The following is an 18460-nucleotide window of genomic DNA, read 5'->3' as shown; positions in this document are numbered from 1 at the left end:
CAACTGTTGACTTCCCCACTCCAAATTGATTTGCGACTGACCGGTAGCAGTCTGGAGTCGCCAGCTTCCAGACAGTGATTGCCACAAGCTTCTCTACCGAGAAGGCAGCTCTCATTCTGGTGTCCTTGCACTGCGGGGCCAGCTCAGCATACAGTTCCAGGAAGGTGGCTTTACGCATCCGAAAGTTCAGTAGCCACTTCTCGTCATCCCACACCTGCATGACAATGCAATCCCACCATTCAGTGCTGGTTTCCCTAGCCCAAAAGTGATGGTCACCCTATGCAGCTGCTCTGTGAATGTCAAAAGCAATGTAACGTTGCTGCTATCCATATCATGCAGAATCATCTTCCTCTGCCAGTAATTTCACAATTAACTGCAGTACCAGGTGCCCTGTCCTCATGACACTTAACAGAGCATAAAGGAGAAATGCGGGATCCATCCCTTCTCATTACAGATGTTGGGGTGCACAGCAAAGAATGGCCATTGAAAAAATGGCATGAAAGAAAGTCAGAAGCCAATGGAGGGCAAGGACACAAAGCAATGCATGACAGGACATTTAGCATGATCCCAAGATGCGCCGTGATCTGCTCCGCCTTTCCACAACACCTAGCGACAGAAGGTGTCACCCTGCACTATGGGACACATACCCACAATGTATTGCTCACACTGTCGATGATGGTGCCCCCAATGCGGATGATGTGCCGCCAGAGGGGGCTAGTGTGAATAAGCTTTTCCGATTTTTATCAAGTCGACTTTTGGGTGTTGATGTAAGTGTAGTCGACAAAACTGGGTAGTGTAGACAAAACCTAAGCCAGCCCTGGTGACCCCATTCAAAGGGGATTGCAACCCACTTTGGGGTCCCGACCCACAGTTTGAAAACCTCTGCTCTAGCAGGTTAACATATCTTGTCATATCTTCTGTTTAAATGAACAAGATTTATTTTATCAGCAAACTCATCCTGGCATCTGAGAGTTAAGATGGGTTATTTCCTCTCATCTTTATTCTCAGCAATTAAGAGCTTTAGGTCAAATGATTTCCTTAGTAATACACTAGCCTTCATTGGGATTGCACTGGTATAATTTGAGGCATAAATTGGTGAACATTATGTTTATTGATGATTAAATTGATGTTTATTAATGATTTAGTTGGGGTTGGTCCTGCTTTGAGCAGAGGGTTGGACTAGATGACCTCCTGAGGTCTCTTCCAACCCTGATATTCTATGATTCTATGTTTCTATGACTATGCTGGGCTGGCAGGTAGAAAACACTATATTTTTCTTGTAAACTTTGCAAATTTGATCAGTGGTTACTGAGATACAGTAAAGATTGGGACCTTCAAGCATAATTCATTTCATTCATCCATAGAGTCATTTTTCAGAATAGCATCACTCTTCAGACAACCTGTCCTAGTCCTAACATTTTGTTATGAACTAATGAAATTCTATTGCTGATCACTCTTTGAGACAATATGAAACCCTGGATTATGCTGTCCATCAGTGCCAGTCTGCCAGGGTCATCTTTATTGATCTGGGAAAACAAACTCCAATCTCAGTAGCTGACCTGACTTTTTAAATATTTGCTATGGCAATAAGCCACCATGCTGCCTTTTCACTTTTTGTAGAGAGGATTGTTGTGCAAAAGCCAATCTATTCCAGTCTTGGACCGCAAACATGTGATTGTATGTGCAACAATGACCCCCTGTGTAGTCTGCTGAGTAATCAACCCTTGTGAATTTACATGCACTTGCGGCTGTTGACGGCTTTTTTCTTTCTGAGACGCTTTTAAAAACAGAGGTGAAGGGTCTAATAAAGGAGAGCAAAGATGTATATGCCTTGCTTTCTAGGCTGGCCTGACCTGTCATGAGGATTCTTTATCCATCCTAATACCACCTCTGGAAAAGCAAATTGAAAGTAGAAATTTCTCCCTTACTTCAGCCTACCACAACTCATTGTTATTAATTCATTCTATAAAGTTAGACATGGGTTTTTAACCTGTGTGATGTGAAAATCCCTTGCAGAAGGCAGTTGTTTAACACTGTGTGCACATCTGCTCCACTGAGGACTAGTCTGTCCCCTCATTTCCCTTCTTCCTTACTTTTGGAAAATATGTCATAAAAACATTCATCGGCCTTTATTGAAATCTCCTCCTTCTTTCCCTCCTCCAAGATCGGAGGAAACGCTCTTCCCAGTTCAGAATGGCCATTTGCGGGTAACTTTTTTCAGCGTGTTTCACTATTGCTAGCATTAACAGGAGTAAAATGACCGAGTCCCTGTGCAACGTGCTGAAAAGCTTGGCATGACTGTCAAACTGCAAAGACCCTGGCTGGACATTTTGGCTTTTTATGCTTATGTTCCTTCTTTAATTTGAAAAACACACCTCTTGAAAACGCCCATTGACTTATTTATAACAAGGTGCCTCTAAGTGTCTGGCAGTGGCAATAGCAAAGTATTGCCACTGGTTTGACTAATCCCCATTAACGGGTTCCAAATGGGCTACACAGACAGCTCAGCTTGAGCTTCTATTGGTTTCTCCACCACTAATTATAATTCTTTTAGGGCTCAACATTCAAGAATTTAGCAACATAAACTCCCTGAAGAAAGTACCTATACTGAAGGATGGAAGCTTCACCTTCGGAGAGAGGTTAGAATGCAGAGGTAGAAACCTCACATCCTTATTGCAGTATTTACAACCGTAACACTTCTGAGCGGCATGTTTGTCTGCTGCAGTCCGCCTCTACAAGGATCCTGGGATGGTGTTTGGTCTTGCAGTGTGCTAGGACATGCCGGTAATAAGGCTGGTTTCAGATTCCCAGAGGCACTGAGAAGAGCAGGCTGGCTGAATGTTCTCCTGGGGCCCCAGATTGGAATCTCACCAAGGCGTGGGAGTGTTAATGCCAATCTGTCTCTCAGTAAAACACACCTGGAGTGTATTGAGAAAAAAGTTGTACGTGCAGGGGGCAGTGTGGCACTAGGCATTCCTTTTTCATTCAGCCTGTGACCCGCCTGAAGGGATCTTAGCACCTTTCCTGATACTAAGATTCACACAAATGTAGGTGGCTCAAGACCATAGGCGCCAACTCCATGGGTGCTGAAAAAAAAACAGTGAGTGAAGCACCCACCGGCCACGCCCCCAGTCAGCTCCTCCCCCATCCCCCCAGTGCTTCCCCTGCCGACAGGCCCCGCCAATCAGCTCCTCCCCCTCCCTCCCAGTGCCTCCTGCCCACCGAGGATCAGCTGTTCAGCAGCATGCAGGAGGTGGGGGGGAGCGATGGTGGAGTACACTCAGTGGAGGGGGCGGTATAGGGCAGAGCGGGAGTGGGAAGAGGCAGAGCAGGGGTGGGGGCTTGGCAGAAGGGGTGGAGTGGGGGTGGGGCCTGGGGTGGAATGGGGGTTGAGCACTCCCCCGGCAACCTAGAAAGATGGTGCCACTCCTCAAGACTGCAAGTGAACAGAGAGCAAAATGAGAAAGCAGTGTTTCAAGAAGCCAAGGAGAAGGGTTCCCTGAAAGCCTCATTAGAATCAGTCTGGTTCTGAGAGAGCTTTGATTTCCACAAGGCTTATCTTCTTTGCCAGGACACAATCTGCAAGTTCTAAGTTTGTTTATATTTGTGGGGTGGGGAACAAGTGGTGTATTTTTGAGAGAATGAATTCTCTGAGCCATGTCTTTGTAAGGAATGTGTGCAATATACTTTTCATAGCAACAAAAAACTGACAAAATAAAGGCCTGGTCCAATGTCTGTTGAAGTCAATGGAAGGTTTCCCATTGACTTCATTGGGAATTGGATCAGGCCCTAAAACAGCTGAGAGGGAAAAGGAAATGCAGAAAACACTACATTATACTGCATGATGATAGTTTTATAAAATATCTGTCTGTGTTAAGGTCTGTGGTTCTTAAAGTGTAAAGGTGCTGTGGGTTATCAGCAGAACAAGCAGTGCTGACCTTCTAGCTCCTGCGCTGTTCTCTGACCCCTAACATTACCACACTTTCTAAATGGAAGCGATGTAAGGAGACGAGGAGGATGTAACTGTTCTCTCCTTAGCTCACAGACCTACTGTTTCCCCTCTTATCTGGGCAGCACTGCGATTCTTCTGTACCTGAGCAGGAAGTACAACTTGCATCCAAGAGTTTTTAAAGAGTTGGCTGAGGAGCTCTCTGGACTATTGATGTTGCTTTTCAATAGGTCTTGGAGTACTGGGGAAGTGCCAGAAGACTGGAAGATAGCTAATGTGCCAGTTTCTAAAAAGGGTAAACAGGATGATCTGGGTAATTATAGGCCTGTCAGCCTGACAGCAATCAGCAAGATAATGGAGTGGCTAATCATAGAATATCAGGGTTGGAAGGGACCTCAGGAGGTCATCTAGTCCAACCCCCTGCTCAAAGCAGGACTGATCCCCGACTAAATCATCCCAGCCAGGGCTTTGTCAAGCCTGACCTTAAAAACTTCTAGGGAAGGAAATTCCATCACCTTCCTAGGTAACGCATTCCAGTGTTTCACACCCTCATAGTGAAAGTTTTTCCTAATATCCAACCTAAATCTCCCCCACTGCAACTTCAGACCATTACTCCTTGTCTGTCATCTGCTACCACTGAGAACAGTCTAGAGCCATTCTCTTTGGAACCCCCTTTCAGGTAGTTGAAAGCAGCTATCAAATCCCCCCTCATTCTTCTCTTCTGCAGACTAAACATCCTGAGTTCCCTCAGCCTCTCCTCATAAGTCATGTGTTCCAGTCCCCTAATCATTTTTGTTGTAATAAGGGACTTGATTTAGAATTAAAGGAGGGTAATGTAGTTAATGCAAATCAACATGGGTTTATTGAAAACAGGTCCTGTCAAACTAACTTGATATCTTTTATGAGATTACAAATTTGGTTGATAAAGTTAATAGTGTTGATAGGACATACTTAGACTTCTGAAAGGCCTTTGACTTGGTACCACATGACATTTTGATTAAAAAACTAGAATGATATAAAGTTAACATGGCACACATTAAATAGATTCAAAAGTGGCTAACTGATAGGTCTCAGAATATAATTGTAAATGGGGAATTGTCATTGGATGCGTGTGTCTCCAGTGACGTTCTACAAAGATCAGTTATTGGCCCTACAATGTTTAACATTTTTATTAAAGATCTGGAAGAAAACATAAAATTAGCACTGATAAAGTTTGCAGATGACACAAAAATTGGGGGAGCGGTAAATAATGAAGAGGACAGGTCCCTGATTCAGAACAATCTGGATCACTTGCCAAATGGGATGCAAGCAAATAATGTGCATTTTAATATTGCTAAATATAAATGTATAAATCTAGGAACAAAGACCATATGCCATACTTAGAGGATAGGGGACTCTATCCTGGGAAGCAGTGACTCTGAAAAAGATTTGGGGTTGTGGTGGATAATCAGCTGAACATGAGCACCCAACGTGACGCTGTGGCCAAAAGAGCTAATGCAATCCTGAGATGCATAAATGGGAATCTCAGGTAGAAGTAGAGAGGTTATTTTACCTTCATATTTGGCACTGGTGTGACCACGGCCGGAATATTATGTCCAGTTCTGGAGCCCACAATTCAAGAAGGACGTTGATAAATTGGAGAGGGTTCAGAGAAGAGCCTCTAATGATAAAGGATTAGAAAATATGCCTTATAGTGATAGACTAAAAGAGCTCAATCTATTTAGCTTAACAAAGAGAAAGTTAAGGAGCAACTTGATCGCAGTCTATGAGTATCTACATAGGGAACAAATATTTAATAATAGACTCTTCAGTACAGCAGAAAAGGGTATAAAATGATGCAGTGGCTAGAAGATGAAGCTAGACAAATTCAGACTGGAAATAAGGTGTAAATTTTTGACAGTGAGTAATTAACTACTGGAACAATTTACCAAGGGTTGTGATGGATTCTTTTTAAAATCAAGATTGGATGTTTTTCTAAAAGTTATGTTCTAGGAATTATTTTGGAAAAGTTCTGTGGTCTGTGTTATATAGGAGGTCAGTCTAGATGTTCACAATGGTTCCTTCTAGCCTTAGAATCTCTGATTCTTGCCTTGTGTGCTTTGGTTTGTTGGCAGACTTCCTCCGGAGACATTCTTGCTTCTGTAGATCTCTTGTTCTGGGGACCTCCCCAGAGAGAAACCAGTTTAGCCTTTGTAGCAAGTCATGGGGCAAGATTCCCTACTTAATCCAGGCTGCCAAGTACCACTCCCCGATTTGGTCATTTGTAGTTAGTTTGAGTATTAGCAGCACTCCTGAGTTCCATACAGAGCCATGAGGGGCATTTAACGTCTTTATTTTTTTAAGTGCTCCCACATTTTTAAGTGCCTGTGTGAGGTTAAATAGCTGCATTTTGGGGGTGGTTGTCCATATGTCTTGTGACCATAACCAGCCAATTGGTGAACATACAGAAATCCATATTTAATATGTGTATATACAATATACATACACATACAAATCACTTACATGGTGCTATGATAATACAAATTATAATAAAAAACCGAGGAGTGCTTGTGGCACCTTAGAGACAAACAAATTTGTTAGTCTCTAAGGTGCCACAAATACTCCTCGGTATTTTTGCTGATACAGACTAACACGGCCACCACTCTGAAACAAATTATAATGATGATGCCATGTGGTAAACTACATGCACCTGGCTCTTTTCTCCCTCTAGTGGTCTCATGGAGAACAGCAAGATCATGCAGGAAAGCCAAGAGTCTTTGGGAGATTTGGTATGTCTCCTCTTAGAGGGTAAATTAATGAAACCAAACTTGTAGGGATCCTAGCGCTCCACTTAAATTAAAAGGTTACTTCACCTACTAAGTAGGAGCAAAAGACAGTACGAGAAGTGGACTATGAAACCTGATGCATATGCTGCCAGCATTTGATGTAAGGATATCTGAGATCCACAGATTATTCTCAGAAATGCAACAGAACAACATCCAGCTGTTTGGAGGATCCCATTAAGTCTCATTCTGATTGCTGATACTTAGAGGTACAGAGAAATAGAGGATTCATACAGCTGGGTTCCAGATTAGCTCTCCTGTAAATCTATGGAGCAAATTGTGCAGTTCCCCATTTGGTGATGACTAAATTTCATTGCATGTGTATGGAAGCTAATCCTATTCCTTCCTCCTCATGCAGATGGTGATTCCCCTATTCACAGGAAAGCCAATACCTTTACAGAAGCTGCAGGAGGCTTTGGATGAGCTGAATAATTCCCTGAAAAAGTTCACAGAGAAGTTCCTGCAGGACAGGCCCTTCATTGTGGGCAGCGAGATTTCTCTGGCAGACCTGGTGGCTATCACAGAGCTCATGCAGGTGAGTGTAGGAGTGTTGTTAGTGAATTTTCAGCATCATGAAAAACTGGTGTTGTCTATACTGCCTGAAGACCAGCATGTGGTGCTGCTGCAGTTTCCCTGGAGATGGGAAGGGGGGGGTTGATGCAGCACCACATGACTGAGAAGGGAAGCAGGATTCAGCTACCTCACAAAGATGGCAGATGCTATAGAAGAGTCTGATCCAGTGTAGCTCTGCCCTGCCCCCAAATCCTATGTTTTCATTCATGTCGTTCCCTCCTCATTACAGTTTTCTATCCTTCTTGTGAAGAATTCAAATCCTAGGAAGGATAAATGAGGAGCAACGGGGAACTGATGTTTAGATTAAAATAAAGAGCCCAGCCCAAGGGGGGGCAGGCTTCCTCCCCAAGTAATTTCCCTGCTCTCAGTCTGCAAAATACCAATCAGTGACTTCACAAAATACAGCATGTAAAATGAAGTGGCTCCCATATGGATCCATCACTTGCCTGGAGTACTGTGTTACAGCACTTTCCACCTCTCCTCCAGATGCTTTACGGGGCAGCACTGCCTCCCTCCAAAGAGCAGGTCACCCTGCAGATAAACTTTTGAGAGGGCAAGAAAAACTGCTGATGCTGCAATTCTGATCTTAAATGATGATTTTGTGTTCTCTCATTGATCATGCCTTAGTGCATGTGAGAACTGTTACAGCTATTAAGCCAAACTCTCTGCTGATGTAACTTCATTAGCTTCAATGGTATTATGCTGCTGGAGAAATTGGCTCATTATCTCCTGACTTAACCTCTAGTGGCTGAGGTTTTGCAATAAGCACCACGTGAATTGCAATGAGGATGTACCTCACCCTTCAAGTCAGGCTCAGACATTTAGGTGCTGGAGCAGATTGAGGATGACACTGACACTAGTCAGCAAATTGTCTTCCTACTTGTGGCAGATACATGGTAATCCAGGGCAGGATTCTGCTGTGCACAGTTACTTGAAATGAATCCCTCTCCTTTTCACCATGTTTGGCTGTTGTGTCTTTCTCTCTTTAAAGTCCGTAGGTGCTGGTTGCAACATCTTTGAGTGCTGACCCAAATTGGTGGCATGGCGCAGCCAGGTGGAGGAAGCTGTGGGGAAGGAGCTCTTCCAAGAAGTGCATGAATGGATCCTGAATGCACAGGATTTGAGGAAAGTCCAGATTGACCCACAGATGAAGAAGGAAATGAAACCTCTGCTGCTGAAGATGCTGAAGTAGGAGGAAATGTGAAGTATTCCCTCACTGCTAGACTTTTCTGAATGTATTTCTAAATCCAACCCCCAAATTCCCCTGTTATGTGCAGTTACCCTGTGCCAAGAAGAAAGAACTTTCCACAGGTTTCACTTGAGTAGTGGAACTTTTCCGCATGTTCTGTCTTTATCCTCTAACAGTGAACCACTGAAGGGCACTTTAAAATTAGAACTTTTTTCCCTTAACCATTGCCTTTTTGTCACTTGAAGGAGACAGTGTGTGGTCCCCAGGAAATTCACCCATTACTATCTCTCACAGGGCTTCCTCGTCGCAGTCCTCTTAAATATCCTCATGCTGACTGTCAGCTTCTCTGCTCCTTGACAATTTTGAAAAACTCAAAAAGAATGCAGACTTCTAGCAGAGAGTCTTCAACCCCTTTCCACACACATGCTCTGGATTTCTCTCTGTGAAAGCTTACTAATCTCTGGGACATTTTAGCTTCTTTGGGCAGCACACGTTCTTATTTTCCTCTCGTCATCCTGTAATTGCCAGTGCCACTCTTCACAGAGAAGTGACTCATCCCTTGGGGAATTTTCTGTTCTAACCTCCTGTGCCCCATCAATCCAGGATTTTGTGCTCTTAAAATATTGCTAGAAATAATGATGCCATTGGACACCCAAAGCAGTGCACTTTCTGTGCAGTTGCATGCCCAGAATACCAGCCATCAGGTGTCTTCTATCATGGGAAGTGCCAAATCTTTTGTGCAAGTCTTGGAAATGCACTGTCTGATATGTTGTTACTGCTATAAAATAGAAATTAAAAATAGAAACAAGCATTTACTGTAGCTTATTCACACGGATAGAACAGTCTTTCAGCCAGACAAGTAACTCTGGCATTCACAGTAATGTCACTGCTTGTGCTTCCTAGACAGCTCAGCGCAGGAGTTGTGTATTTTATGTACCGATATTTTCTGAATCTGTTTAGACTATATCAGACATTTACCTCTCAGATTCATCAGCTGCCAGTGTGCGTCTTCAGAATATTGCAAAGTATACGTTCAAAATAAAAATGCAGCAGTCTTCTGTCTTTGAGTGTTTCATTATCTTTGCTTTTAGAAGATCTGGGTTTGAAATGCCGTCAACTTAAAGCAGAGCTTTGTTCCCTTCTCCTACATACACACTTTCCTTCCTTAAGAAGCTCTAGTTAGGGTTAGTGGGTTTTGTTTTGTTGTTAAATGCCCTAATCTTCTGGAAGTGTCCATTTTTACTGAGGTTTTTCCACTCAAAAGCTGTACATCATTAACTCCCCATCACAAAATTCAAACCATGGGCCAGTCTCAGATTTTGTAGCTGAACTTTTTTATAATGATAGTGTTACCCATTATCACAATTACCACTTCAGCATAAAGAGTCGGGTATGATAATATATATTATAAATAGCCACATCAGTTGGACAGTAACGTGGGAGACGTAACCTCTAAAACAGGCTTCTTGGATTTTAGCAACCACACATGGAGCAGCTGTTAGTGAAAAAGAGAATATTTTCTTCACCCCATTTCTCCATGTGGAATATCTAAATAAGACGAGATATTGAAGTGAGAAGAAGCAATGAACACATGGAAGGCAGAGAGCCCCAGCCAGCTGTAGGCCCATCAACCCCTCTATCCATCTTCCAACAAAGAGTAGAAATAATTCCCCAGTCTTTAGGGAAGGAAAAGCAATATGAAAAAGGCTGCCAAAACAAGAGAAATTAAGTATCACAATAGGTTGCATTCACGCAGTCACATGCATATTATTACAAGCACTCTGTTAGCTGGTAGGGTGTGATAAATCAGTCGTGCCATGGTGATCATGCTGCCCATCAAGACTTACTGTTACATTTCAGTGTTCAGGTTATTAGTGTGTGTATGTGTTTTATGCCTTTCCATCCCCTCACCTCTATTGTCCTTCTCAGGGCATTCAGGGTGCGAAAAATAAACATTTGTTTCCAGCAGACAAATGAAAGCCAGGGTAAACTCCACTGGCATATTTCCATTTGTGGCTTTGTTAAGGACACCCTTGATCAGGGAATTGCATGAAGCAGGTGAACTGCCTTCCTGATAAGCAATCCATATAGCCTGTTTGTATACCTTGCCTGCCAGTGTCCCAGGAAATGAAAAGAATTGAGGGTTTCCTTTTGTCTTACTCCTTTCCCTGGGGGGCATGGATCAGCGTTCACGTCATGCTCCGGGTCAGTACCTGGCCCAGGCTGGGAAAACTAATGATCCAACCAGCGGACCAAATTCAGTGATGAATCCTGGTCACATGCCACTAGAGGCACATTGCACGTATGCTAAGGCAGACTCCAAAATTCCCCTAGCAGAATCAGATTTCTCTGCCACGTGGAAATAAATCTCACAAAAATCAGGGCACCAAATCCATTGTACTATGTTTTATTGCACGATCTGGTAAACAGGACACCCAGCTTTGGAGGCTGGGGAACTGCTTTTCCTGTCCTGTCTGGGCAGGACCAGCGCTGCCTACTAGGCAGCATCACCGTGACAGCTGGCACATCCGTGGCTGTGGCAAGGTGTTCATAAAAGGCCAAAGCAAATCTTCCCCCCCATCCCCACCCCCAGTCACCGGGAGAGGAGCGAAGGTGGGCCAGGTTGCCCCTGCTCCGCTCAGGGATGGTCCCCAAGGACCAAGGGGTCAGGGCGGAGAGAGAGGCAGAGGAGGGTGTCTCCAGACGCAGCCAATCGCGAGCCCCGGCGCTCGCTCCCACCCCCTGCTCTGCAGCCCGCGCAGGGAGTGACCCAGCAGCCCGCGCTAGCCTCGGCCATGCCGTTCCTGGAGCTGGAGACCAGCCTCCCGGCCGCTCAGCTGCCCCAGGGCTTAGCCGGCAAGCTGTGCGCGGCCGCTGCGGCTATCCTGAGCAAGCCCGAGGAGGTGAGTCTCCTGCCTCGGCGTGCGCAATGCTGAGGCCTTTGGGCCGGCCGCGCTGGCTGCGTGCGCCCTTGCTGCCGGCTGCCCTGGGGGAGCAGCGGGGCCTGCGGCAGATGCGCGGAGCTTGTCCCTGGCCCCGCACCCCCTGCGGGGTATGGGCTAGATGAGAGGGGGTCCTGGTCTAGGAAAGACAGAACCACTGGTCTGGGGTCCCCCTGTGGGGGCCGTGAGCAGGTTGCGGGGGTGCCACCAAGTAGAGCCAGCCTTGGGCTCACTGGGGCCCAGGGCAGAAAGCCAAAGTCCTGCTGCATGGGGCTGAAGGCTGGGACCCTGCTCCCCGCCACCTGGGGCTGAAGTTGAAGCCTGGGCAATGTAGCTTTGCGGCGGGCCCTGCAGCATGGGGTCCCGGACAGCTGCCCTGCTTGCTACCCCCTAGTGCCGGCCCTGGCTTTTCTATGCAGAAAACTAAGTTATTGTGGCACAGGTGGGCTGTGGAGTTTTTGTAGCATGTTGGGGGGAGGTGTCTCAGAAAGAAAAAGGTTGAGAACCCCTGGACTAGGGCAAGGCAGGGTTCCCCTAGGGTGCACGGGGTGAGTGGCCCAGGGCACCAGCGCCTCCTCATGACACACACTGCTCATATCTGTGAGGCTTGTGTCCTGTGTTTCCTTCCCTCCCATGGCTGTTTCCCTGGGTGTGCCCGGCATGGCAGAGGATAAACGTCACGGTGAAGAGCGACTTGTCCATGGTGGTTGGAGGCTCCGCAGCGCCCTGCGCTCAGCTGTTCATCTCATCCATTGCAGTGGTGGGAACTGCGGAGCAGAACAGAGGGCACAGTGCCAAGTTCTTTGAGTTCCTTACCAAGGAGCTGGGGCTCGGTGCAGACAGGTGAGTGCAGTGCAGGGAGAGTAGGAGGAAGGTGTATTCAACAGGTAGAGGGGAGTTTCATACAGCGTCCCAGTGAGACCCAGCTCAGTGCTGTGGAGCTTCACTAATCAAGGTTTGTGTTTAAGTACAAATAGGGGAAGCTTACAAGAGGCCTTGGCAAGGAGGGTCTCTCCTCCAGTCCTCCTGATTTCCCCCCCCTGCCCTGTCAGTAATTTCCTGCACTCCTTAGACTGGGCATCTTCCTTCTTGCTCCTCTCCTGGCTTTCTAAGGCTGAGCCTAATTGTGAGAATGCGGGGTGAAGTCCCAGGTGTAGTCAAAGCAGAGTTACCCCCAAATGCCCTGAGAGCCTGGTGGCACATGAGCAAGGATTTCAGAGTAGAGGATTTAGAAGCAGAGCTGCATTGGAGTGAAACCAGAGAAAGAAGAGAGATGGCAATTGAATGTCATCATTGTTAGGGCTGGATGAATTGGGGGTTCCCCTATTCTGGTACTTAGCAGCTCTGACTCCACATCCCCACCATGTCACATAAAGCTTGCTACACCATTAGTCATCCTTGATCCAAATAACTCCTCAGTAGGGCTAATTACTGTCTTGGCTGTCAGAATTTATTTAGTACAGGAAAAATAAAATTTATTTTTTTATTTAAAGGCCAGACATGTCCACCATCACCCATCAGTGCCAGGTGGTAGCAAAGGGGTTAGTTTGCCTTTCAGGTGGATTTGTCAATCTTTTTTCTCTGCCCCTTTCTCTCTTGTTCTCCCATTACTCCAACAGTAGCAGAGAGAGAAAAACTCGCTCCATGTGTATTTCATAGCTCTGGGGAGAGGTGAAGTCTTATTTTTCCCTTTGTGTTTATATGGAGGAGAAATTGTCTATTGAATTATTTATGACTAGCAGAAATTTTTTTTAAAAAGTCATACAACAGAATAAGAGAGAAATATTAACTAGGTTCTAGGCCAGTTGCCTAACTGGCTGCCCCTGGAATCCTGCTGCTACTAGGTCTTGCCTCCTAGGCAGTAAGGCTGGTAAACAAAAGCTTGGTGGACATGGATGGTGGTTATACACTGGTTATTTTCAAACAGCTAAGGGGAATACAGAAACACAAATAGGGCAGATGCCTGAAATGAAAAGGCAGTGAATTCCTATGGTTTCCATGTGACTAAGGTATTTTCTACTTCTAAGAATAGCTCTAAATTCAGCATTCTGTGTAGCTGCACCAATGCTGGCACTGTTTGAGCTGCAAGGATAGCCAAGGACATCCAGGACTTTGCACTGACTGAACTGGGTGGGGCGTACTCTATTCTGACCAGGAGTAACCCCATTTAACATAAGCAGCGCAAGCCCCAGTGCAGCTTTCTCTTCTCTGTGTTTGGGGTCAGCAGGCGCTCAGATACAGCAATGAGAATTTACATATACAGCAATGAGAATTTACATATAAGTACCTTGGATAAATAGATAGTTAACAGTTTAACTTTTTGCGGGTGTGGACAGGACTTTAGAACCCGTTCACACACTGTCCCATATAAAAAAGCCTGCTCCTATTACAGTCAGAGCGTTTAAGTCCCGACCACTGAGAGCTATGTTTAATGGTGTGTTTCTGGGTTGTTGAGAGAACTTACTGGAGATAATGTTCTATTATAAAATAATAAGCTTTCCTTTCCTCCTCTGTTCTCTCCTCTTTCACACGCAAAGGATTGTTATCCGTTTTTATCCACTGGAACCTTGGCAGATTGGCAAGAAAGGAACTGTCATGACTTTCTTATGATCTCTTCAAGAAACCCATTAAAAAGAAACCCTTGCGGAGGAGGGCACAACCCAAGGATGGCCAGCTCTACCTGTTTATTTCTATGCAAGATCTGATATGTATCCTTCTGCACCTCCACTCATATAGTTCCTTTCTGTTTCTGCTTCCTATGTGCACACATCTCCAAAGCGGGGCTTACCAGCCAAACTCTTTGACAGTAACAGTTGGAGGTCTTTGTCTCACACCTGTCTTGTGGCCCAGAGACAATGCAGTTACCTATGATCTCAAACAAAACTTGAATTGTGAGCTTTGTTTAGCTGGAAGTTTGTTTTGTCATCAGCAGCGTCATGATGGCCTTCCTTATTTGGATCCAGTTAATCCAAGTTCTGTAGTCTTTTCCTTTAGCAATGAACAGTTCTTTCTTTCTGTTGCGTGACTGGCATCATTGATAACTGACAGGGGAGGTTCTCCAGTTTTGTTCAGCCCGAGGGCCGCTTTGCAAGAGAAAGACAGATCCTGTCATGTGCCAGCCTTTCCTCTTCCTTGTGAAATTCTGTTCTAGGAGTCCCTGGGCCATAGCTTGAGACTTTATGGGGTTAACTTCACCACCAGATAGAATGCTGACTGGGACCATGTCCCTGTAGACTTTTCTACACCAGAAGTCACTAAAAGTTGCTTATTAGTCTGGCAATAGGCACTAAACTAATTCATCGAAGTTAGCCTACTCGCTGCCAGTGGAGGGCAGAGAGAGTCAAGGGGACCTGAGATCTTTCACTTCCAACTTCTGTGACCATATCTTCCATGCTAAACCTCCTACCCCACCCCCATTTCTGGGAAGAGAGAATATTGGTCTGAGGGAAGAACCTTTTAACTTGTATGGGGTGGCTGGGCTAGGGCTCCTTTCTAATCTCCTGCTCTGAGCTCTGCTTCACTAGGATCATTCGCTTGCACTGGTGGATGTTCCCATGTTCAGTCTATAGACTCCTGTAGTTTAATATCAGTGTGCATATTGTGCACTGGGGTATGTGTGGAAGAGGGCTACTTATTGCAGAATCATTTCATACCCTAGGGTGTGGAGCCCAGGAAATTGTTTTAGAATCATAGAATATCATGGTTGGAAGGGACCTCAGAAGGTCATCTAGTCCAACCCCCTGCTCAAAGCAGGACTAATCCCCCATCTACCAGATCCCTAAATGGCCCCCTCAAGGATTGAACTCACAACCCTGGGTTTAGCAGGCCAAAGCTCATTTTGCTGGTTCTGGTAATTGGTTTCAATTCCTGTAACTTGCCTCCTTGTTCACAGTACTTTTCCTCAACCCTCTCACTACAGTGAGCAATATCAGAACACTTTTTCTTTTACAAATGCTTTCAGTGTTCTGTGGGTGGTGGAGAGGAGCCACGGCCTTGCTACATCTGCTGTAATGCCCATTCTCTTAGTAGGGGAGTTTTCCCCTTGGCACCCTTCTAGTTGGTCACTTTTTAACTGGATTATACACAATATTTTATTACAAAAATCCCCTCAACCCCCCTAGTTATCGTCTATGGGATTTTCTTACTTTTGCATTTCACTCAGCAGAGATAATGAAGATAGAGTTGTCAGTTTCATTTTCATTTGTAGTCACTTTTTAAGGTCCAAATCCTGCAAACATTTAGGCATATGAATAGTTGCACTGAATTCATTGGGATTACTCATGTGAATAAGTGTTTTGAGGGTCAGGATTAAATCTTTCATTTTCTGGTTCTGATGTACCACTACAGTGTTTAATTGTCAGGTATTTACAGCATTGCAAGGGAATAATTACATTTAAAAATGAACTAATTTCCTCTTTCATTGCTCACAGAATACTTTTTATTCCATTAGGTTTTGTAATTTTTTTTAAACACAATAAAAAACTGTGGGTGTCAAGTTGGAAGTGTCTTTCATTTATTCAAAAATAACTGAAACCAATTAGGTTATTCAAAAATAATTAAAACCAAATGATTTATTAATATCTGAAGCTAGTTACTACACATGCAGCATAACTTTCTTCCATTGTTGCAATATCACTGTCCTCTAAATAAAATCTGCACTAAGTGCAGATTTATGTGTTAGTGTCATGAGTTGGGTGTTTATCTGGTCAATAGAAGTTGTATCAAAATATTTTTAGTGTGTGTCGATTCACTAGATTATCGCAATACTTTCACTCTGTTTCCCTTTCTCCTTGTATCTCACTCACTCTTAAGCACAGTTGTAGATAACACAGCTATCCACGCTGCCTATGTTTATTTTTCTCATGAGATCTTTTCAATTAAATGCTTTTAAAACTAGGATAGTAAATGAAACAATTGTGTATCACTGAGCATATGACCAGTGACCTTAGAAATCCGTTTGTCATGGAAAAAAAGCTGAATTTGCATTTTTACAAAGAATCTTTAGTTTTTACTTTTTGTGAAAAAATAGAATTAAATTTTACTGCAAGTACTTGTCACTTATTCAGTGTGTGCAACCTCCTCCTCTTGTGGTTAATTTTTGAACACGCTTTATATTTACATAGCTAAACATATTCCAATAAACTGCTTCCAGCGTTTCGAGGTTATTCAAAGGTGGGGGGGCGCTTCATTTTTTAATGTATCTCAAATTTCACTTCAGCCTCCAGATGTGAGTGATTAAAGTTATGAAAATATGCCAAAAACTTTAAAAATCACCCCAAAGACTGTCTCTCCATTTGGCAAGGACAAATTTCATGTTGATGGTAATGTTCTGTCTGTACTGTATGCAGCAAGGCTGTAGATTACATCGAAGGCAGACAATTGTAGAACACATGGAAAACGATAAACATAAACTGAATGAAAACAAGACTGAAACAGCAGGTCCATCGACAACAGTAAAGAAACAATGCATTGTGACTGGATCATACCAGTGTTTTTGTGCATTTAAAAAAAACTAATTTTCTGAAAATATACCATACAGACAGAACTATTTGGTATGTGTATGAAATACAAATTGCAATGCTGTTAATTTTCTTATAATGATTGATGGCACTGGTAGGCTTCAAACTCACTTAAAAATTGTAAATATATCAAAATACTGTGTTCAACTGTTACGTATATATATTGTGGCTCGGAAAACTAAAGTTCAGCATTTCACTTTAATCATGGAAAATGTGGATTTTTATGTTTTTTATCAGAGAACTTAGGGAAGTTTACTAGGGAAAACTAGGAGCCCTCCATAACTTAAAGCTTAACTGATCCTATTACTACCCTCTCTCCTGGCAGGGGGACGGTACTGCCCATGTCCCTATGAGTGGCTCAAAAAAGTGGAGGTGAACCCTTTGTGACAATCTGAGAAAACCCAGTAACCTCAATGTTAGCATTACAGAAATGTAGCTTTAATTATGGTTTGTAAAGGACTTCCCGTCTTGGAGATGACAAGTTTTGACTTCCCTTAGGACAATCCTGTTTTTTGCCCTATGTCCCAGCTCGCCTTGCTGGCTTCCTACCACTAGTTGCTTTTAGAGGCTGTTTCTCCTTCGTTGCTTCTCCCATTAGCTGCTTCCTGGCTTTGCGTGTCTCATTGCTATAAAAGAGCAGGCACAAGAAGAGGCAGGAGCCTCCACACACTCTCCAGCTCTCAGCAGCAGCTTCACTCCATTGCCCTGGGGTGTAGAGATACACAAAGGAGTGGAAAGGGGATAGATACCATCTGGAGGAATTAAAAGTGGGGAAAGCTTGGGAAGGAGGTTGCCATGCGAAGATAGCACAAGAGAATGACTTCTGAGCTCGTTCCAACTGCTGGAGGGGATTGTAGGCGAGAGGGCTCCCTGCCCCCTAGAAGACAACAGATAAAGGGGGAGCAGGGCATATTTAGAGGAGTGGTACGTTTGTGGGAAGAAAGTCTTGGGTGTTGGCGGGAGTCTCAGTAAGTTCAGACAAGCACCTGAACTACCATTACTTTGGTTTCTCCAGTCACAGACTTTCTGTGCAATGTTGACCATCTCTTTCACACTCCCAGTATGTCTGTGACATTATATTAGTGACAAAACATCCGTACTAATGCAAAATCATAAAGCAAGCTGGGGCAGGGAACTTTCTGAGAGCTTCGTTGCTCATGGACTTTGCATCTTTTGTAAGATAGCAGTTAAAATATTAAACCAAAGTGAGTGAAGGGCTGGGACAGATTGGTTTTTCTCAGCCAGAGCCCTCTTACCATTTATTTGGCTCTGGCCAATGCAGGGGGTGGAGTGGGATCAAAGCAACTGTTATGAGTTGGTACTATAAATCACTGTAGGCTCTCCTACTCCACTAACTGCTAGTGCTGAATGTTCTCTATGATCATGTTGGCTAGGGAAACAGCCATTTAGCTCCGTTTCAGAGTAGTAGCCGTGTTAGTCAGTATCCGCAAAAAGAAAAGGAGGAC

At 44.3% G+C, this 18460-nt stretch overlaps 1 protein-coding gene and 1 pseudogene across 2 annotated transcripts; both read left to right on the top strand.

Moving 5' to 3' along the window:
* Positions 1 to 6666: 6666 nt before the first annotated feature.
* LOC311531427 (glutathione S-transferase theta-1 pseudogene) lies at positions 6667 to 8544 on the top strand (annotated as a pseudogene). Its single transcript has 3 exons — positions 6667 to 6717; positions 7130 to 7306; positions 8372 to 8544. The product of its transcript is annotated as a glutathione S-transferase theta-1 pseudogene (transcript).
* A 2727-nt stretch (positions 8545 to 11271) lies between these two features.
* On the top strand, positions 11272 to 15929 carry DDT (D-dopachrome tautomerase). Its single transcript, XM_084649098.1, has 3 exons — positions 11272 to 11436; positions 12143 to 12318; positions 14013 to 15929. The coding sequence occupies exons 1-3, from the start codon at positions 11329 to 11331 to the stop codon at positions 14083 to 14085; spliced, it is 357 nt and encodes a 118-aa protein (XP_084505224.1). The 5' UTR covers positions 11272 to 11328; the 3' UTR covers positions 14086 to 15929.
* The last annotated feature ends 2531 nt before the right edge of the window (positions 15930 to 18460 follow it).

Source organism: Lepidochelys olivacea, assembly GCF_965140295.1.
Source record: "Lepidochelys olivacea isolate rLepOli2 genome assembly, chromosome: 15".
Lineage (NCBI taxonomy): Eukaryota > Metazoa > Chordata > Testudines > Cheloniidae > Lepidochelys > Lepidochelys olivacea.
Note: the sequence above shows the minus strand (reverse complement) of the source record. Positions and strands in the feature narration are given on the sequence as shown.